At 35.0% G+C, this 23,985-nt stretch overlaps 2 protein-coding genes across 2 annotated transcripts; one reads left to right on the top strand and one right to left on the bottom strand.

Moving 5' to 3' along the window:
- Positions 1–2,058: 2,058 nt before the first annotated feature.
- LOC132559977 (sodium-dependent phosphate transport protein 2B-like) lies at positions 2,059–6,385 on the bottom strand. The gene is made up of 6 exons (XM_060224626.1): positions 6,274–6,385; positions 5,557–5,685; positions 4,968–5,111; positions 4,259–4,575; positions 3,485–3,554; positions 2,059–3,014 (listed from the first exon to the last, which is right to left on the bottom strand). The coding sequence occupies exons 1-6, from the start codon at positions 6,383–6,385 to the stop codon at positions 2,059–2,061; spliced, it is 1,728 nt and encodes a 575-aa protein (XP_060080609.1).
- A 7,666-nt stretch (positions 6,386–14,051) lies between these two features.
- LOC132559969 (sodium-dependent phosphate transport protein 2B-like) lies at positions 14,052–23,450 on the top strand. The gene is made up of 7 exons (XM_060224614.1): positions 14,052–14,187; positions 17,709–17,852; positions 18,183–18,493; positions 18,865–19,015; positions 19,564–19,662; positions 21,229–21,453; positions 22,774–23,450. Exons 1-7 carry the CDS (start codon positions 14,052–14,054, stop codon positions 23,448–23,450), a joined length of 1,743 nt encoding a protein of 580 aa, XP_060080597.1.
- Positions 23,451–23,985: the final 535 nt, after the last annotated feature.

Raw genomic sequence — 23,985 nt, 5'->3', positions numbered from 1 at the left:
CTTGTCATACAAATCACTTTCTGGCTAGCTACTGTATTGATATTCACATACCTGTATCTAGGGTAGAATAAAAACATGTACAGATAACATAGGGATTTATTTTATAACATCGTTTATTTCATTGTCATGTATACAATTACAGTAGTATATAATTCAACACCTGCACCAGGATAAAACATTTACAACCTAATGTCATCACCGTTATCACAAATTATAGTACATAATTGACAAGAACTATAAAGTTATTTCATCATATATTTCACCAAAGTAAAACTTTAAAAAGCAATACATATTTAAAAGAATTGACTTTTATATGATAGATACATTACATACATATATACACATAGACATACAGTTACGGTACAAATGAACTTGTAGGACATTATTACAAATGGGCATAAACTATTCTTATCAATGATATATCAATTTCATACTCTCTTTTAGTACTACAATTAAGTGTAATTGACTTCGCAGGGCTTGAAATGGTCCCTAGCAACGAGGTTTAGTAGTAACACGTTTCGTTAGACAACAATTTGATATGAAATGCTTTACACAATCAATAAACTCTGTCAGGAATCTGACGCGTCATATACAAACTTAACAGAAATTTTCACTTCGTAAAATTGTATCTGAAAACATAATATCAAATGCTTCGTTAAAAATTTTCATTTCCAACTTCTGGCAAAAACAAAAGTGCCACATAAAATATTCGCACGTGCATTGCGTTTTTCATATCATTTACACGTGTATTGATTCATAGCAATATTCTCGTTGTAACTTCTGAACACAATCAAAAACAAACTACGACTACTTATATACAATTAAAAAACATCATGTTTATAAACGGTGTTACAACATTGGGGTTTCAAATGTCATTGAATGTTTATACGTAAAATTACTCCGCTATCGCATTGACAATCATTCCAAATTATACTTTCTAAAAATTGGAACAGGGTCAATTTGTACTGTTACGTACGAACCATTATAACCTTGTAACACGATTGATGGGACAGAATGAATTTGATCATAATCTATCACGATTGCATGAAATGAATGACGGTTGCAAGTTTCTTCCCTTCTCAACTATAAAATGGACAAGCACCTCAATAAAGGCATTGGTCATACGCATGGAAATCCATTCAAGCTTTCTTTCCAATAGCATACATATTAAACAAATTCTACAACAACAACAACACATTTTCCAGGGGTAAAAAGAGCGATTGAGCGCATACATATTAAACTCTACCACAATAACACATGTTCCAAGAGTAAATACATCGTACCCTCTGGGGTATGGAGGATACAATACCACTACCTAAATGAAGTCTTATTGACGAAAGTTGTAAACGAGCTATTAATTTAAATTACTATAGTGAGCCCGATGAAATCTCATATTCAATATTTACAATGTTTTAGGTATGAAATATGTTGTCTGAACTTGATACCTTCTTTATCATTTATTCCGATAACTGTGTTGTAAGAGTTATTGTGCCATACCTTCTTCATGTGTCCTCTGAAGAAAAAGCCCCTCCTAACCTTACAAAATATATCAAATAAATGTATAGGGTTGACGCACCTCCCCATATACATTTATCACTTATTCTGCCCATTTTGAATTTTCGTAGCTAGTCTCCTAGATTGCAGATCTTGAGGTCCCTACCTACCTACCTATCGACGAGGACTAGAAGGACGAAAGTGCTACATGTATGTTATATATAGTTTGAATCAAATTTTGGTATTAAAGTGTACCTTATATAGATTGGTTGTGAAAGGCATGATTTAGTAGAGAACATCAGTTTTTTTCTTACTGTGATGTTCTAGGATTCAAGCTTCATTTCAACACACACACCAATATGTATTGAGGGCATTAAACCTACAACAAAAAGGTCTAAAAAGTAAAATTGATGAAGGAAATTTTGCTTGGTTTATTAACTAAGTCAGGTACATATTAGAAGTGAAACAGACATCGATTATTATATTGTACACTATTTACAATTTACATTAACAACAAGGATTTCTTTGGACGGTAAGTACATCTTCTAACTATGACATATTTATTCAAAGTTTGGTGTCGGACGTTATCTGTATTCCTTTAATCTCATCAGGTCTAAAGGCCTTATTTTGAAATGAATCTACATTGAGATAATAGCTGTTGGTGGATTGTTCCTCGGGTAGACTGTCTTTATTATCTTCAATGTTACTGTTTCCACATTTACACACAAACATTTTCCCAACACGAACAACGAACCTATCGTAAGGGGCGAGGGAACGTAGCCACTCGGGCAGAAAGTTCCATGTCCGTAGTTTTGAAGGCAAGACTTTCGGTAGCTTACTCTGAAGAACATTAATAACGGTTATCAATACAATAAGAACAAGAGCAGGGATACCGAATGCCATTAGATATTCCGGTCCAGCTAGCGAAATGGCAAAGATGAGACCTGGAAGCAGAAAATAAAGAAGGATCAAATATGCAATTGCGAACCAGCGGTACTCGGCTATCACGTTGCCCATGTATTTGGCGGCATTGATAGGCAGCTTTCGAAGGGGATAAATAACGTAAAACAGAAAAACTCCTGTTAGATTGAAGAATAGATGACATAGCGCCAATTTAAAGGATTCGTAGAAGTTTCCAGAGGATGCCAGAGCTGCTAGAATACTGGTCCCCGTCGTGCCGATGTTCGCCCCAAGGGTCAGTGGGTACATCCGGTCGATGTGGATGACGCCGACACCGACCAGAGGTGTGATCGCCGACGTGAAGATAGAGCTGCTTTGTACAAGGATGGTTAGACCTGCTCCTACGATAATGGCTACCAGGCCTGACAAGAATGCCATACAACCGTCAAATTCAGCATTAAAGAGTTTACGGATGAGTCGTGCTATCTTTCCCTTCAAGATGGCATGGAGTAACTTTACAATGAGGACAAGGCACGTACAAAGGACAAGTAATGATGCTGCCAAAAGCAGCGCACCCACGGCGGCGTCACTCCACGTGGTGTCCGAGAACAGGTGATCCCCTATAGAAAACAACGGGTTTACAGTTATCCGATAAGTATGTTCAGGAAATGTACAATCTAAATAGATCATTTTAGTTTATGTTCTTAATATGAAAGAGTTTCTCTTATAAAAGAAAATTTTATTTAAAGAACATTTCTCTAAATAAATGTTCCGGTTAAAGTTTTCTGTACGCAAAACGTGTTTTCAGAAAAGATTTATTCATATTACAGGCATGGTTTGCAATTTATACAAATAATTGCGACTATTAATTGATAATTCTCAATACTCATCTTTAAACTGAAATAGTACTGCCATGAGGAGGTAAAATTAAGTTTTATCATTGAGATTTTACATATAATTAAATGTAATGGCTGTATTGTTTCAGTTTAAATCTTGCAGGGGAATTTATCAACAGTAAAAATCGTTATGTTTCTAATACGTAGTGGGTAGCTCAGTGCATTACATTTCAGCGGTTTTAATTGTTACTAACCTTTTTTAATTATACTTAGATTAGCCGCGCCCTCTCCCTTGGCAATTCTTTTTATAGCACTGCTGTCCAACTAGAATAATATTTAAACAAGTGATTCATATGGGACTTTATGATTATTACTGTCTTTCTTACTGAAATATAAAATATTGCTAGTAAGATATATTAAACCAGAAACAGAATATCTTGTCCACTCTTTCTAATTCTCACACAAACCACTGTAGACACCATACAGCAAGAATTAAAATTAAAATAAAAAACAAAACAATTAGCATGTCCTGAATCAAACAATACTTTCTTGTCATATTTTTGTTCAATTTCCCTTTTGTATCTATACCGTTCTATTTGTATTTCAACATATAAAACAAATTCAGATAGAGCACAAATAAAATATCTCTTACAATAATCTATGACAACTAGAATTACACATGTACTACAGATGATGCAAAGAAGTTGTATCCTACATCCGCTTAAGCGAAATAAGATTTGTCCTATCATTTAAAACTTTATTCTCCACTTAGGCGTAGTTAAATTAGTACAAGTACATTGCATTGCCGTACACAAGCAGTGAAACTATACAGGTTAATCCGGAAAGTTACGGTTTGATAACTTTATATTATTATTATAAGCTGCAAGTTATTATCAACTCGCCGATGCCTTTTGTCTTTTTATGAGAGCGGCAAATGTAAAACTCATAATGGTATTGTAATGATTTTGAAATCCAATTAATATTTTGCATAGCTGGAATATGGTTCCTCCTCACGTGGTAATACTTACTGATACAATCTTGCTTGTTAGAGGTTTGGTGAGAGCTTTCAGGAACTGTGGGTTGTCCCCGGTGCCATTGTTTTCAGTGCTTGGTAATGTCTGTATAATTGCATTTGATATTTCAAACAGATACCCGGATATGACCTCAAGCGGAAGTAATACAAAAACGCACAACCAATTGAACATGTCGTGAACAGTAGCTGCTGCGAATGCTCTCCGAAACTGGTTCCGATCGGCAGTTTGTCCAAGCGCAACAATAGTATTTGTCACTGTCGTGCCAATGTTGGCTCCCATTATGATCGGTATGGCTGGCTTTACTTGCAGAACTGCATATATAGAAACATACATGTACATCGTGCATTGTACAAAACATAAACAGCTTATTAGCAATCTTTCCAAACAAATTACAAAGTAAAGGCAAATAATGTAAAAAGGCATAACAGCTATGTAGTCCTTGTTTTCTTCTTCTTCTTCTTTTCTTTTTCATCTTTTTTTTTTAAACGCAAATGATATAGTATTATTCTTAAGCACTCGCCCTACCTCTTGCTTCCTTTCCACAATGTTATTTAAATACTACATCATCTCTTTAAAATATTTAAATAGCTCATACCATATCTTTAACTAATAAAACAATGTAAATAATTGTAACAATATAAAAAGGTATATATATTCTTGATGAACATTATTTATTGTACGACTAAAAATGGTGATGACATACTTTCAGCGGATACCATGGACACGACAATAGATGTGGAGGTGGAAGAGCTCTGGACAAGGACGGTCACCAGGACACCAATCATGAGGCCCGCCACAGGGTTTTGAAGTACCTCATTATTGGACAGTGCTTCCCCGGCAGCCTTCCCTGTAGAGGACCAATGACACATATATACTAGGCAAACGATTCCTTCAGTTTGGTAAACACAATTCAATAAAGCACAAGCTAAAAGTTTAATTGATGACTGTTGGTGACGTATAAATCTATTCATTGACTTTTCAGATATTTTCGGTTAAGAAAATGCATATTTGTCTATAACGATAGTTTGTACGGAAAATCTTTACTGTTTCTAGTTAAATATCACGTAAATCTAATGAATATAAATCACAATATTTCTTTTTCAGTCACGCCGTTTTGAAGATAAATCTCACGATAAATCATAAAAGATACAATTCAAATGTAAATATTTATTGCATTCGTATTTATTTATGACATTTCAAGTTTTGACGATTGCATATTTTTATTTCATATGTTATCCTCTATGATATTAGAAATTAAACTGGAATTATACTTTATGTAATTATGTACTTACCTCCCAGCAATTGGAAGGCAGCACTTAGCGCATCCAGTGAGCAGATAAAGAGGTACAGAAGTCCGATGAGAAGTACTGGTTTCGGGATTGCCGTTATGACCCATTTTACCCGTTGTCGATCTGACAGGTCTGAATCACAAAGGGTGCATGTTAATATGATGTTACATAGCGATAAACTTTGTTTTATAGATGAGCTGAAAAGATCATATACAAAGAGATACATATCCACATTGCTACACCATCCACCTTTGCGAGTTCATTTTCTGAATAAAACTTGGAGGCATGGAATTGAATAGGAATTTTAATAGTAAGTTGTTGATGACTAGTTAAATATATTATGTGTGTAAGTATGATTTTAAAATAAAAAGGAAAAAGAAAAACAAATGTACATACATACATACATACATACATACATACATACATACATATATATATAGGTGACTGAATCTGAGTCGGGAGTAGGGTAAGACATACAGGTAACCATTAAAAATACAACAGTTTGCTTTCAATGACACATTTTCATTATCTAAAAACTTGATATCATTAAGTTTCTTTCCATTAAATAGGATGACATGGATATTTGGTGTCCAGTGACGAGGGTAGGTATCAGTTGAGGTCAAATATTGTGAGAGGTCATGCTATGTACGTAGGTACTAAATATGGCCTATGTAAATATATATAAGTCATAAGTTCTCGTCACGCTATAAAACAATATACCTCTCCATTTGATATCATCGTCCGGTATGTCCGTGAGAGCGTACAGGTCGACTTTAGCTTGCTCAGGTTCTGCTTCAGACGATTTTCCGGTATCACCATCAGATGTTACCATTACGGGCCCTGTGGCGTTTTTCATTTTTTAATGACACTTACCCTGAAATATTTACACATCAAAATCAGACACCCAATTTAAAAACAAAATGTTTTCATTAAACGTTAACTTAGTGATAAGTTGGTATTCCACTCACAGCGATCATGTATTACATTAGTCAAGTTGGTTACATGGAACTGAAAAACAAAAGCACGTGCGTTACTTCTAATGCATTACATTAAGGGAACTGACGAGCACATCTACATCATTACATCGGAATAAAACATAATATAGCTGAGATTACTGTAAAAACTGCTAATGAGAAGAAACTTAAAACAACAAAACAATGAGTTAAAATGTTGTTGTACATACTCTATATATATAACCTTGGCGAAGGGTAAAACTACGAACATCGAATGTTCTTCCAATGGTAAACCACCGGAAGTTTTATGTGTTATCTTGACTTTTCTCCTGAATATTAATGTTATTCACCAGAATTAGAAGTAATTGAAATAATACTAAGCCACACATTAAGAGGTCAGCGTAAGAAGATGAATGTCGCTAAGAGAGGGAGTTAAAGTAAAGTGGATGCAGACTTATACCACTCCCCGTCACATGGTTATAGGATAGGAGCCAATCATATAATATAACGATTTGTCAATGTCAATCAACTTGAATTTGGCGATTTGGGAAAAATTAATCACAGGAAAAACATCAAATTATGGTTCCATGTATTGTACACGACTTCTGAATGAATATTCCCGACCTTAAATCTGAGATGCCTTGTAATTTGTAATTTTGTTGTTTTGAATATCAAACGAGTTGGTGTTCACCTTCCCGAAATACTAGTACAAGCGAATAGAGAAAATACTTACAATTAATGTTAATTGTAACAGGATTTCATAACGTTATAATGCTATTCTACTGTTAATTCCTGGAAATAAACTGCAGCAAATTAACATCCGATTAGATTATGAATGAAAATGAATCTTTTTCATCGTGTACATCAAATATCAAGAGTATTATCAACTGAATGAAAAAATTACCTGGAAGGTAAACGGTCCTGGTGGCTTTACGTCTGATGTGTGTAACGGCTTTGTGATCGCCCACCCAGAACAAAAGTATATATATATATAAAGTAGTCCCGGCCTTTGTAAGTGGCTTGCATATTTACAGGTTCCCTGATTTGACGGTATTTATATAACAATATATCTTATTGGTTGACCTTGAAATGAGGGTAACAAATGAATGTTTCACTCGTGGTCTGTTCATGTTCACAAAGAGATTGAGATTTGAATCTTTATATGACCGGATTCATTCCATGTCAACGCATATATTAGCCCTCCCCTACTGATTATGGCTGTATGTTTCCTTATCAAGTTGTGTAAATTGCAGCAGACATTAAACATGTCCAATCCGACAATTACCAGAAAAAGAACCCATCCGAGCAATCAACATAAAAGATACTGAGATATGTATACATAGATATAAGAAAACAGTAAAGGTCAATATGGTCTTGAATATACATTTAATAAGAAATGTATTTTAGTAATTATTAACCATTTCCAAATTGTTTTGTTATTAACATAATAATAATAATGTAATAATTGTTTCAAATATCATCCTATTCAAATTCACTAGTCTCAACATTCATTTTTCTCATTTATAATTATGTAGTTCATCAAACTGTTGTTCTGCTGTTTTGTCTTATCCTTTATCTCTGTATCTTACAGATAATTCTACTGTTGTTTTCCCGTTTTGTCTTATCCTTCAGGTATCTCTGTATCTGACAGATAATCCTACTGTTGTTTGTTTGTTTTGCTAATACGTCGTATAATTTACCACATCCCCTTCCGGCAGAGCCAACTGATTTTCTCTTGTTTTGTCTTAAAATTTATCCATGTATCCGACGAAGACTACAACGGGAAGGTTGCGAATGTCGCTCCTCGTACGTTATTGTTCAAGGATTAAACAGTCTTCAATTATTTAAGGACCTTTGTTATTGTATCTCGTGATACATGAAAAGAATTGCGAGTTATGGGTTTAGGTGACACCTATCACCGGCGAACGTCAGTGTTCTAGCAACGTAATACAGTATTAACATAACATTAGCATTTATTGCATATATTACAAAGATAACGAAAAGGGATTGGTTCGAATGGTAGGGGTCTACTAGTATTATAGAAACTTAAACCTTTATCATGTAGAATATCGTATAACGAAAACCATAACACCTAAAATGGACTCTTAGGATATAATCTCATGCATATGTATGTACTTTGCACCCAGTTTCATTAGGAGCTCATTTATCCTGAGAGAGAGAGAGAGAGAGAGAGAGAGTTGTATTAATGTACCGAAATTACTGAAAAGCTGAACATTTTGATAACATATAATTATATTTGAGATATTATCCTTGCAAGATCATCAAACACTTAAATAGAAGATTTCTATCCTAAATTTGAAATTTTGATACACTTCCAATTGAACCCTGTGATACTGACAGCAGACTATGAAAGAAAACTTCATTCAAGGGGATCCTAATTTCCTGTGTGTGCATAATTTTGTTTGACGAGGAATATAAAACCAGAGACGGTGAAACGTTTTAGACACGCTCCTGATGAAAGTTATATAACCATTATAACATGATTTTTTGTTTCCTGTAATTGATTTTATTCCCTGATTAATAATAGCTACTAAGAATAAGATATCGCTACTATCAAGTATACACTGTACACACACGAGTACCGTCGGCAATCGAGGTAAATTCATCAATATTAAAAAATACATCTTTTAAAATCGCTAACTTCTTTGAGCATTTAAGGCAATTGTGTCTGAAGACACTTCACAATCACCCGTTGTATTTGTACATGTTCATACATGAAACTGAAAACTCGTATATTAATGTATTATAATCATAGTTAGTGCATATCGTTTATTGTCTCTTACTTTATGCAGTAGCCTAAGATATAGCTGCAGATGCTGTCCTCGAGTGTGATACACATGTACAACGTACATTGCCGCCAGCGATCGAGTAAACTTTAACTCTCCATAACTCAATCATTTATCACCATGAAAGTTAAAAAAAAATTGTATCATCTATGATATTGCTAACGATATTGATTTTATTTTTCTGCTTCTTACAATGATCCCATAATCCTTTACGTATCGCCATATTGTCCTGTCACGGAGAACATTCTGCAAACCAGAACAATATCAGTTCGTGACATAAACACTTAGTCTGTGAATTTTGGGTAGGCTATGGTATAATATTTGATTGTCTGATAGCGACAGTATGCTTGACACTTTGAAAGATGTCAGCATTTTTTTTAGTATACGATTGACGCTAGAGGTCGCTGGTAGATCGTTAAACAATTTGGACCAACCAGAAAGCTAGGATTGGTAGTAACGTCTACTTCTAGAGGCTGTGACTATAAGCTGAAACCGCAATTGCGTTACGTTTTACACACAATCTCCTCAGGTAAACTGTCGATAACATTGTGTCGTTATCTGATGGCGAGGTATATGACTTATGGCAGCTTTCTATACTGGCAATGATTGGAACTATCGACACTTTATTTGTGTAATACTATGTGGGTATGAGGATTTGACAGTGTGATGTTTTTATTAAAAAAACCGATAACTGAAAATGATTCATAGGTCCGTATAGCCTTATGATCACCAACGATTCCTAGAAGAACGAAACACTGTGTGACGTAGTCATATTATAACTAAATCTGTTTAGAGGTATTAAGTTGATCCTAGTTTATTTCCTTTCCTTTGAATCACATGCAGAGATCATCGAACTCGCCTGAAGGCATTAACGAACCTAAAGTGTAAATAATTTAAACTTTGGTTTCACTATGCTGTTGTCTTAAGACATTATCGTACTGAAAGTGTGAAGAATTGAAAATCTGGTTCTACTGTGCTTTCGTATGAAGACATTTTCGTACTGAAAGTGTAACGAATTAAACTCTGGTCCCGCTGTGCTTTCGTATGAATACATTTTCATACTGAAAGTGTTAAGAATATAAAATCTGGTTCTACTGTGCTGTCGGAATATAATATCAACTTACTACTTACTGATTTACATATACATTGGGGAAACATGACTCCAATGCATTTCAAATGATCTAATTGAACCTTTCTTTAATTACTCCTTTGAGTCTCGAAGACTTTTCCTGGCGGTTCTATATTAAAATGTATAGCCATACGTATTTGAAATACTACAAGAATTCTTTGATCCGATATCGACAATGTCAAGTGTGTCATAAATTCGATTTTATATCGGCATTAGATTAAATATATTATCTAATAAAACGTCGCAACGAGCCTGAGTGAAGCGGTCTCAAGTATCCCTACGCGAGGATCCACGAGTGAAGAAATTAGTGAGGGCCGTGTCTGTTATGTGTTAATTTACATATTTACGACATCTGTAGACATACAGGTTGATTTAAACCCCTAACAAATTTTATAGTAAATATACATATACATGTGCTGTAGCATCTCTCTGAAATTGAATGACATAAATCACAATTCTTATTAATCAGTTTTAGTTGGAAAGGCCAGAACTTTTTTCAAACTCAACGTCATTGTATCCCTGTCTCTTTCCTTTGCATTGACTTTCTCTCTCTTGTGTGTGTTTACATTGGGTGGTTATAGCCGAGATCAACACTCTCAACAGCAACTTAGAAAATAATGGTTTATAAACCTCAGAACAGTAAAACTGACAATAAGAAGATTTCACCTGTCTGGTTCTAAGCTAGTTTTTTATATTGTTGAAGTTGTAAGAGCCGCAGTAACAACAAGAACAAAAAGGTAAAGGTAGCTTATTTTGGCAAACGATCTAATAAACCAGTTTTTTATCAACGCAACCTTGTGAAAGCTACAGCTAGGCTGTTAAGACACTATTAATGGTACCATGAGGCACCGAGTTGTACTAACACGCCGAAATAGATGAACTAGTGGATGGTGAGATGGTGATGGAGGATTCCACCAATAATATGCTAAAACCTTTCAATACAAATTTAGGATTAGAGCCAAGGAATTGATTAAACTGCTCCATACTTCTGTTTCGTCCTTTATGACTCGTACCAGATGCTACTAAACGTCAAAAATATTGAAGATGAAGATTATACAACAGACACACAAGTAAATAACACCTTTCTATACAAATTTAGAGTTAGATACAGTAGAGTCAAATAACGAATGAGACTGCATCATACATTTGTTTCCTATGGTGGCTGATTCGGGACATCGTAATATCGCTTCGTTTAATGGGAAGCGATATTCCGATATCACGATAGCACGATGCGATACCACGATAGCGCGATGCGATACCACGATATCGCATCGTGCTATTGTAGTATCGCATCGTGGTATCGTGACATCGCAATATCGCTTCCCATTAAACGAAGCGATATTACGATGTCTCGAATCAGCCACCATAGCTTCCTCATTCTCGGACTCGTCAGTGATGTAAAATCAAATTTATGTATATTATGACCCATGAAACCATTCGTAAGAATTTTAACATGGCAAACAGGTATGTCTATTTCCATTCAACAATTTCAAAATGTTCTAAGATATTTTACAAGACAAGTTAGAATGATATACATTATAGCTTTGAAATGAATTCAACTGAGTTACACATACGTTTGTTTTTCAAGTTCTCTCAGTAATTTAAGAATTCTAGAAAATCGACCTCGAATGAAACTAACGTGAAAACCCCATAATTCAGTAAGTTTTATAGTTTTACAATTGTTAATAGCTTAATGAGGCCATTTTTTTATTATTACAGTCTATGTTTGGCCTATGTAATGAAATATGAGTGAATTCATTATCATCATTCAGATGGGTTTAAGAAAATAACAACATGTCAACATAATCATAATCCAATATAAATACAGTAAAACTAGGAGAGTAAGCGGCTTCTGTTTCGTCGATGTCACAGTCATGTATACCTTGGTCAATCCAAGGGTAATGTCATGTTCTCGAAGGAGAACAAGGTATACAGCAACGGAACCAACAGGCAAACTAACTTCAAGCTTCATATCACACGAAGAGTATTTCACAATTAGATCACTATGGCTACCATTAAATTTCCCCATAATTTGAAACGTTTTGCAACTGTGCTGTTAGTTTGTCAGTCACTTGACGGCTTCTTGCTTGAAAATCGTGATAAAAGGAACAGGTCTTGTTAATCGAATCAACTGTGGCATGCAAATACCATAGGTTGGGAATGCAGGGATATTGTTATCCAGAAATGTAAAATTCACAAAAGGGAAATTGAACCTTTCACGTCTATCATACAGCTTGGTGGAGAGTTGTAAGAAAAGATCGAGATAAGCAGCTGATAAAGAAGAGCATGTCGTGTCTTTGATAAATTTCTTGCTATTTAAAGACAAGACGTGATCAATATTTCTGGGAGTGAAATTAAACGACTTTGTGACCTGTTTTGATAATCTCTTCAATAATTTCAACCTCGTATGAAAACAAATAATTTGAATTTTATTTCCAAAATATTCTTCTTGCATTGATAAAATTAGATAACTGAATAAGGTTAATATCTTCACATTGGTCTCCATACTTCTAGAATCAAACTAAAGGCCAATATCTGCAGGGGGGTTTACATAACCTAATCGATGAAATTGTAGCGAAGTAACAGATTTTCTGAACTAAAATGTATTTAAAAGTTATTTGTTTCATTAAAGTTGCTTCCTTTTTTTATTCTGGAGGCAAAATGGCTATTGGGAAAGCACATGTAGAGAGATCGTAACGATAACCTTATCTTACAAAACATACATATGGTCCTTATACAGTCTTAAGTGCGCTTGTGTAACATTGTTTTCATTTGTCTGGCAACTTATCGAATTTATAAATTATTTTTAAATGTTTAAATGCCTTAAGTGATATAACGATTTTCTGATATTAAACATGACTTAGTGCAGAGAACTATCGAGCATTATTTGAAATATTCATTAGTGTTTTTTTTATCAAAATAACTTGTATAAAAATAACGACAATCAGAATATGGTCTTCGGTTTCCCTTCGTATGATTAAGAAAAAAATATAAATTCTTTAATTTTATATTCTTTTTTTCATTATAGTGTTTGTCATTGTTTTTTCCCCATGGTTATGATGACTGCTACTACATGAAGAAAGCCAGGCTTTAACAACCTTATACAGCCGATATCTCCTGGTTTATCATCACATATTATGTACATCTGTTGTTTTGACGATACATGTTAAAGGACCCGGGGGAATCTATTGTGATGTATGTATACGTTTTGTTAATTACCATGCGCCGCACGACCATGATAGGCATGTTCCCTCCAATCCGTCACCTTGTTCGCTAACTCTCGCCGTACATATCTTCAACCGCTGAACAACTTAACTCCTTTAACAATTTTACTCCTCAAACTGATTTACATCAATTTCAAATACACTGCTTATGTGAGGTTATGAGACACGTGGGCTGAGCCCTATCAAAAATGGTACATGCTTAGAAATTTGTGCTAAGATTTTGATATATAATATATAATATTATTTGCAAGTAAGCTGGCGGTATTTCAACACAATCTGTAAAGTGCAGGTAAATGTCACATAGCTACTTAAAAAATCTTGTTTCTTTCATTGTTTACTTCCTCATATATGGTTGCTCCAGACACTAAAATACGCATTGTCAATCATGGCAGGGACTGGACATGTTCCGAAATGTAAACAAATCTTCAGTATTATTCTTAAAATACTGATCGTCTTGTGTTTCCTTTATTTGTTTATCTGTGCACTGGGATTTCTTGGAAATGCTTTTAAACTCGTGGGAGGTAAGTAAATTTTAGAAAAGAATTTTATATAGGTGACGAATAGCGATATCCTTATTTTACCAATATTGACGGTCCAGTAGGGTATTGTTCGGTACAGATTCACAATTTCTTCCTCTGTTGATTATCATCATTACATATATATATTGCGTTATTTCTGTGTACTTAAGATTTTGATTTTTTATCGTCCAACGGGCCGCTTCTATACGCAAGATATCTGGTTTAATAGTCTATAACATGAGTACGAAGACTGTACAAGAGACATACAAGTGTTATTTAACAGCAGTGTGTATTTATTATAAAGGTGTATGGTGATGTAAGATTGTACAAGAGACATACAAGTGTAATTTAACAGCAGTGTGTATTTATTATAAAGGTGTATGGTGATGTAAGATTGTACAAGAGACATACAAGTGTTATTTAACAGCAGTGTGTATTTATTATAAAGGTGTATGGTGATGTAAGATTGTACAAGAGACATACAAGTGTTATTTAACAGCAGTGTGTATTTATTATAAAGGTGTATGGTGATGTAAGATTGTACAAGAGACATACAAGTGTTATTTAACAGCAGTGTGTATTTATTATAAAGGTGTATGGTGATGTAAGATTGTACAAGAGACATACAAGTGTTATTTAACAGCAGTGTGTATTTATTATAAAGGTGTATGGTGATGTAAGATTGTACAAGAGACATACAAGTGTTATTTAACAGCAGTGTGTATTTATTATAAAGGTGTATGGTGATGTAAGATTGTACAAGAGACATACAAGTGTTATTTAACAGCAGTGTGTATTTATTATAAAGGTGTATGGTGATGTAAGATTGTACAAGAGACATACAAGTGTTATTTAACAGCAGTGTGTATTTATTATAAAGGTGTATGGTGATGTAAGATTGTACAAGAGACATACAAGTGTTATTTAACAGCAGTGTGTATTTATTATAAAGGTGTATGGTGATGTAAGATTGTACAAGAGACATACAAGTGTTATTTAACAGCAGTGTGTATTTATTATAAAGGTGTATGGTGATGTAAGATTGTACAAGAGACATACAAGTGTTATTTAACAGCAGTGTGTATTTATTATAAAGGTGTATGGTGATGTAAGATTGTACAAGAGACATACAAGTGTTATTTAACAGCAGTGTGTATTTATTATAAAGGTGTATGGTGATGTAAGATTGTACAAGAGACATACAAGTGTTATTTAACAGCAGTGTGTATTTATTATAAAGGTGTATGGTGATGTTAGAGAGGATTTATCATCCAGTTATGTAGCCTTTTAGGAAGATTTGTATCCAGTTTCAACACTCGTCACATAACAGCATTATAAAGTTGTCAGGTGATGTTACCTTTTGAAAAGATTTATATTCAATTTCAACACCCTTCCAGTTACGTAGCATAATAAAGGTGTCAAGTGATGTTACCTTTTGAAACTACTTATATTCAATTTTCAACACTCTTCCATTACGTTATGCCCGGATATCGTGTGGAATCCATTACCAATCGTAATCATACTTTAGAATCATTATTAGAAGATGTATTCCATAAAGCAACTATCAAATCTAGCTGAATTAAAATGTGCTGATAAAGCAAAATCTTTAGAAAATGTTTTTTTTTCTATGCAGACCTTTGCAAAAGCAATGTGTCATTGGTCGCCATAGTGAAGTCATTGAGATTTTGTGTGACATGAAACTGGACGTATTTGATGCTCGTTAGTATGCCTGTCGATTCGGTCGTTGCATACCTTGCTCTCAATTGAGAGCGTGACATTACGTACTTAGATAGACCAAAGTTTACATAACGGGTGCGGGCGATGAAGCAAAAGACGCTTACTCTTCCGGAACACCTGATCTTATTATCCTTGCACTTTTCAGGAGTCTGCGTGTTAATCTTTCTTTAGTTCATATTTTGTCCTAGTTTTATGAAATTTGAGTTTGAATTATGATTATGTTGCCGTGTTGATATTTTTTTGATATCTTTTAGAAAGTAAGTTGGACTTATAAATCAACCTGCTCATTTCTGTAATAAATATCATCTTTACAAGTCGATATTGATTGATCACGCCTAAACCAAGCACGGTCCCATAATTATTGTAATTGATAACCTTACAACTTTGTAATAAACCTGCAGCGTCTTTTCTTTCTTAATCATTTACAATTTATGAAAAAAATAATTTCAATCGTTTGACCAGTTGGAATTAGGTTGAAATTATTTTCTCTGTGTTATGCGTCGTATGTGGATTTATATTTAAAAGTATAAAATATGAATGACTTGGTCGAAAACAGTACGCTTTGTAATATATTACAGTAAAGAGAAATCAGTTTATTGCAATTAGACAATCCAACAGAAATACCAACAAATTCAAAGGGTTCAAGGGTTTCAAATGATGCAGCTTGATGAATAGTATGGGGAAGTTTTACGGTCGTCATAGAGATCCCATTGAGAAATTCCTTTCTTCGATACAGAGCTGGATGTTTGATACTCACTTGGTTGCCTGTTGATATCGGAATAAATATGTATTCTGATTTACATGGTGGGTGTCGTCAATGAAACAGAAGACGCTTTCACTTCAGGAAAACCTGGTCTTTTTCGTTTTGTACTTTTACAAAAGTATCCGAGTGATTTTTTTCTTTTCTTTGCGTTTTGCCCTAGTTTTATTGAATTTGAGTTTGAGTTCTTGTAGCTATTTTTAGCATCACAGATATCAGATACTTTATTGAATGATATACGTGTATAACATTTTGCTAAATAAACGACAGTTGACACAAAGGAAGCCAACATGCCAAAAAATTGTCATCGGTAAAGAAAGAGTTTAAAAAGAAGCGAAAGCAGGGACTGGTGAGGACAGAAAAGATAATGAAAAGCATGTTCTTCTTACTGTTGCATTTACTGTTGTACAGCCAGTTACAGTAGTATGTTGATGTTCTTCGAACTGTTTCCGGGAAAATACCATTTATTTTACTGGTAGACAGTTTCTGGGAAGATCGTTGATAATGCTGGCATACCGGGGTGAAAAGTTTCCACACAAGGTACTTTTCCGGTTTTAGTCGGAATCTATTGCCGTATATTCGTCCGGTCTAATGTTTTAACATCTAACAACTTATGATTTCGTGGTCCATCAGGGCTGCTTCAGTTATTAACAACGGCTTCTGCAAAAACGTCGTCAGTAACAAAACGCCTGATACTTAATAGTAAGACATATAGAATGTTCTTTGTAGTACGAGATGAGAACAACTTGACGAATAAGGGTACTGGTGTCTATCGAATGTCCACTTAGTATCATTACAAAGATACGTGAGATGCCTTATAAAGTATATGAGACATCTTATAGAAGATATTTCATACAAATCTCAAATACAATATGGTATCTTATATAAATAATCCGAAACGAAAACCCGACATTGTACTTGGAATAAATGTTAAGTGAGTCTGATAAAAAGACGATCTCTTCTTTGCAATTTGTCATATAAGTAGTGTTATTTAAAAAAATATCTTGGTTGATCTCTCTACCACTAGGAAAAACAGCCGGTAAAGCATTCCGTGAGAACGACCTTCTGTCCAATCCCGTGGCGGGCCTAATGATTGGTGTACTGGCTACTGTTCTACTTCAGAGCTCCTCCACTACTACCTCCATCATCGTCACCATGGTCGGCTCCGGAAGTAAGTAAGGGCATCGTTGATTTCTTTATTATTGGGGAAGTTTACGATCCTCATTAAAATTTTATTGTTCTCGTTTGCGATTACGCTTACTCTTCCAGAACACTTTTCTTATACTTTTTCAGGAGTTTCCGTTTTAATTGTTTTTTGTATACATTTCGCCATACTTTTATTAAAATGTGACCATTCAGTCATTTAACCATAATAATGGCATTTTTTTTAAACCTGGAATTCGACTATCACAAAACCAAAGAAATGTCAAAATCTAGTTGTAATTGTCATTAAAATAAATAGATTACTATTAGCATGTTTATTTTCCCTTTTCTCCCCCAGTCATACCAACCAAGGTTGCAATTCCTATGGTGATGGGAGCCAATATAGGCACTTCTGTTACCAATACACTTGTTGCTCTAACACAGTTCGGCAACCGCGAGGAGTTTCGGAGGTCATTTGCCGGAGCAACAGTCCATGACATGTTCAATTGGTTGACTGTTATCATACTCCTTCCGTTAGAGGTCGCAACCAACTATCTGTTCAAACTAACTGACGTCATAGTCAACAGCCTAGACCTTTCTAAATCTTCCGGAAAGAAACGTGACATCCTGAAAGCTATTACCAAGCCCTTCACTAACCTACTTGTAAAGGTAAGCATGATAAATTTTGAGCCACTGGCTGACTGAAACACATTGCTTTGCCGTAGTCTCAAATCTTTTTTTTTAATCATTTTTACACGAGAGTGTGAAGAGAAGAAATTACCTCAAAGAAAACAAAATCTGACCCAACATAGTAAGTGTAGAAATACGTACAGAAATTATTTACCCAGTACATACACAGTATTTCATAGGAATAAAATAAACATGCAGTGTAGTTGTTGTGTTATTAAGTTTACACATAGATGTCATTGTAAAAACACTAAAAATGTTCTTCTCTCCCGGAGCTTATATTAAACAAAGATGATCTAATATTTTAAATGATGAATGAATTGACAAATTTCGACAAAATCATCCATACGCAGATAAACAGCAAAGTGATAAAGGACATTGCTGTAGAAAAAGACGGGGCGGAGGAAAAGACTGTCCTGAAGCGGTGGTGTAAAACGCTGACAATTCATGTCAACTCCTCTACAGACCGGAGCTACAACTTCCGGAACACAACGTTAGGTGAGAGTTTGTTATGAAATTGATAACCATAGCGCTCGATCTTAAAAAGCGGTATTAAATGATAGTAATGCTATATGTCTTCGGGTTATTTTTCAGTGCACTCACTGTCGGGTAACTGGATCATGGTAAATAAAACAATAAAGAGTCATTTGATGTCGTGTTATACTCAGTATTTGATAACTTTGTAGAGCTTTACAACACTTGAAACTCATTACCAGGTGATTTCTTATGATCGTAAGTAGAAATGTTACAGAGTTCGTGATAATGTCGAAAATCAGACTTAAAGAAATCATTTTGCCATAAATATTTCTTAAGAAAGCAGGAAATGTCATATACTCTCTACAAGTAATACGTATATCGATAATCGAAACTATTAATACAAACATGTGCATTTATAGTTATTTTATAGAAATCTTAATGATTAAAGTAAAGACAGGTATTTACAAGGGGTTGGTTAAAGTTTAGGACTTTAAGGTTTCGTATTTTTTATCAAACTGCTTCATGTATCAATATTTATCAATATCGTTAGCTTAAATCATTGTTTTTGCCTTTAGCTTCATCGTCAGAGCAGACTGAACGTTTCAATCAAACCCACAATATGTCACAAACATCGGAGATAGCGGACAAATATGAAAGAATCAATTTGGAAAGATGTAAGTATCTTGCATATCATTATCAGTATCTATTAATATTGTGAAAACTGTATAAATGAAAATGACATTTTATCGTTTATTGTTAGAATAATGTCACATATCTGAAATCTTAAGTACTGATCATAGTTTCATTCCCTTATCATGAAAAGGAGATTTATATATGGTAAAATTTCCGCTTCCTAAACCGTTGTTTACATGTCGCAGTTGATTTAATATTCTACGGTTTTCTCTCACAACCATGATTCCATGATACTAGTAGATCACGACAACACAGGGTTTCGAGAGATTCAGGTTGATGAATGTTGTAGGAGATTCAGACTGAAGAAGGTTGTAGGAGATTCAGACTGATGAAGGTTGTAGAAGATTTAGATTGATGAAGGTTGTAGGAGATTCAGGTTGATGAAGGTTGTAAGAGATTCAGACTGATGAAGGTTGTAGAAGATTCAGGTTGATGAAGGTTGTAGGAGATTCAGGTTGATGAAGGTTGTAGAAGATTCAGGTTGATGAAGGTTGTAGAAGATTCAGGTTGATGAAGGTTGTAGAAGATTCAGGTTGATGAAGGTTGTAGAAGATTCAGGTTGATGAAGGTTGTAGAAGATTTAGATTGATGAAGGTTGTAGGAGATTCAGACTGATGAAGGTTGTAGAAGATTCAGGTTGATGAAGGTTGTAGGAGATTTAGACTGATGAAGGTTGTAGGAGATTCAGGTTGATGAAGGTTGTAGAAGATTCAGGTTGATGAAGGTTGTAGGAGATTTAGACTGATGAAGGTTGTAGGAGATTTAGACTGATGAAGGTTGTAGGAGATTTAGACTGATGAAGGTTGTAGGAGATTCAGGTTGATGAAGGTTGTAGAAGATTCAGGTTGATGAAGGTTGTAGGAGATTCAGGTTGATGAAGGTTGTAGGAGATTCAGGTTGATGAAGGTTGTAGGAGATTCAGGTTGATGAAGGTTGTAGGAGATTCAGGTTGATGAAGGTTGTAGGAGATTCAGGTTGATGAAGGTTGTAGGAGATTCAGGTTGATGAAGGTTGTAGGAGATTCAGACTGATGAAAGTTGTAGGAGATTCAGGTTGATGAAGGTTGTAAGAGAGATTCGGGTTGATGATTGTTGTAGGAGATTCAGACTGATGAAGGTTGTAAGAGAGATTCAGGTTGATGAAGGTTGTAAGAGATTCAGTTTGATGAAGTTGTAAGAGAGATTCAGATTGATGAAGGTTGTAGGGAAGTTTGCTGACTGCAGTTATGAAGCCATTGTAAGAAATCTACATTTTTAGGCAATATCAATTCGGAAATGTTCATGGATAATTAGTATGGTGGTTTTATTTTTTTCTATACTAGTTTACGTTTCCAATTGAGATTGTGACATTACTCTCATTTGTTTATATTTAAATGTTGAGTGTTGTCAGTAACGTGAACGGGTTTACCTCCTCGGAACACGTGGTCTTATCTTCCTGAGATTTAGTGGTCTCCTTTGTTCGTCAATGTTTCATTGATTTAAAGTTTGAATTATGATTTTTTGTTTTGACTTGTTGGCAGTTACTTTGCTGTATTTGTACGGTTACAGGTGATAATCTGCTAGCTCTGACAGATCTAGATGACAGTGCCGCTGGTGGCCTCCTCATGGTCATTTCGTTTGGCCTTATCATCGTCTCCCTTGTAGTTATCGTCAAGCTCCTCAACTCTATGTTAAAGGGTTCAGTGGCTAAAGTGGTAAAGAAAAGCATAAATGCAAATTTTCCAGGAAAACTCTCCTTCCTCACTGGATATGTGGCGATCTTGATCGGAACAGGTGAAGTATCAGTGACGTTTCAATCTACATAATTTAGGATCAAGCTCATATGCTTACATAGAATTTCACATGAAATTTCAGGTCCAATAAATGCATTTGGCACGTGTCCCCAGAATATTTTATTACCTTTTTACCGTATGATATCATATTCCCTGTGAAACAAACATTTTAATGGTTTTGTTTATGGTATGACTCCATAACATAATAAATCGATGTATTTCGTGACGTTTGATTGGACTATTCAGAGGAGTACGGCATAATCAAAGAAAGGAGTCTATTGCAATGTAAAAAATATTGAATCTGTGATTTATTAAATCATAAGGTTAACTTTAATATATTTCTCTGTTGTTGATTCAAGACGGAATGTATTCCATGTGATTTTTTTTTGAGCATGACTTTCTTATACTGAATAAAACACTTGGAATTTTCCCATTAGAGGATTGCAATGTACAAACGTGTTCATTTGTAATAGTAAACAGACAAAATGTGATAAACAGAGGTCCGAACAGGTCGTATTTGCCGTTGAGTTTTTTTTAAACAAAAATAGTACGAAAATACCAAGATGTGAACATCATGATTAACCAAACTCGAATTCGGTAAAATTAGGGCAAAATATGATATACAGAATGACACTGACACTCCTGAAGAGGTACAAAGAACATAAGACCATGTATTCTGAAAGAGTAAGAGTCTTCTGCCCGCCGTAATGTTATTTTTCAATAAGAATACTATGATAACTTAAAAAGTTTCCATAAGTTTCAAGATCTGTTTTGAAAGCCAGTGTTATGAGTCTGTCCGTCATATGAGGATATAACTCGAATAAACTGTGACGTGTAACCGCCATAGGCTAGGGATTCAGGTATGCTGCTACCAAAAATGGAAAATTCACAATAGACAAATTGGAATTATCACGTTATCATACCGCTTGGTGGAAAACCGTTTATGTTGGTTTCGTTGTATAGGTAGATCGAAATAAGTTGCTGATGTAGAAGAGTCGGTAGTGTCCTTGGTTCCAATTCTGTTTGGTATATACGATGGAAGTTGTCAATACATTTCTTGTTAGTTAAAGACAAGACATCGCTCGAAAGCATAAACAAGCCAGCCAACAGATGGGCACAGTTATTCCATATGGGCAGAGACGTATATTTCACATGTGATATATACGTCTCTGCTATGGGTATGCCAGCTGTCTGTTGGAAGTTTTTAAAAAAAAAAAAAAAAAACTCGACGAACATGTTGTCGACCAGAAACCTGACCATTTCTTTGATTTCGTCAAAATATATTTGTATTATTTTATGTTCAATGGTTTGATTGTTACAGGTATGACAATGATAATACAGAGCAGCTCAGTGTTCACCTCAATCCTTACACCACTTGTTGGTGTAGAGGTTGTCTCCCTTGACCGAATGTTTCCACTGACTGTTGGGGCAAATATTGGTACGACTATAACAACCATCATGGCTTCTCTCTCTCTTCCTGCCGACCAGATTCCACACTCGCTCCAGGTTGGACTGTGTCACCTCTTCTTCAATCTATCGGGAGCCATCTTGTTTTATCCTCTCCCGTTCATGAGAAAAATTCCTATTGGTTTGGCAAAAATTCTTGGCAACGTGACGTCACAATACCGGTGGTTTTCCTTTTTCTATATAGTTGTGGCATTCTTCCTAGTGCCCGGAACTGTACTAGGTCTGTCCCTCGCGGGAACCATGGTTCTTCTAGCGGTCGGAGTCCCTCTTCTTACAGCTATTGTTATAATCATTTTAATAAATGTACTCCAGAGAAAAATGAATAACTGTTTACCAAGAATTCTTAGGAACTGGGACTTCCTTCCAGAACCCTTGCACTCACTGGATCCTTTAGATCGAGTTTTAACTAAGATTATTGGGGTGTGCAAGTGTTGTAGAAACAGGGACGAATCATCTTCACCTGAAGAGAATAGTCTTCACGGGAAATCAAACAGAGGATTTGAAATAACAGAAGAACAAATGTCGTTGTAAAAAATGTCATTATATTGTTTATCAATTACACAAATGCAAGTTCACAAACGGGTGGTGGTAGAAACAAAAGTTGTTACGGTCACAAGTCAGGTCTTCGAGAAGTGCTTGTTCGTGCAACTATATATCGTACATATACATATCGTTGTTTTGTAGGTGTGTCCATGCCTGGTCTTTTCGTAGTTATAAACCTGGTTGTCATTTAGGAATGTGCCGCTAATTACATGCATTTAAAAACTTTTACATGACAGGTTTGGTCGATGAAAAAACCCATCTCAACACGGTTATGATCCAAACTCAAATTCAATCAAACTAAGGCAAAATATGAACAAGAGAAACAAGAAGACTCCCGAAAAGGTACAGGGATAATAAGACCAAGTGTTCCTGAAGAGTAAGCGTCTTCAGCTTCATCGACGACACATGCCATGTAAACCTTGATCAATCCTAGTTGTTAATGTCACTTTTTGCAAATGAGAACAAGATAACTGAACAACATGCAAACTAGCAAGCACCAAACGCATCCAGTTTCATATCGCAC

Source organism: Ylistrum balloti, unplaced genomic scaffold (genome assembly GCF_031769215.1).
Source record: "Ylistrum balloti isolate Yb309-2 unplaced genomic scaffold, AGI_CSIRO_Ybal_v1 Utg369664, whole genome shotgun sequence".
In the NCBI taxonomy this organism is placed as follows: domain Eukaryota; kingdom Metazoa; phylum Mollusca; class Bivalvia; order Pectinida; family Pectinidae; genus Ylistrum; species Ylistrum balloti.
Note: the sequence above shows the minus strand (reverse complement) of the source record. Positions and strands in the feature narration are given on the sequence as shown.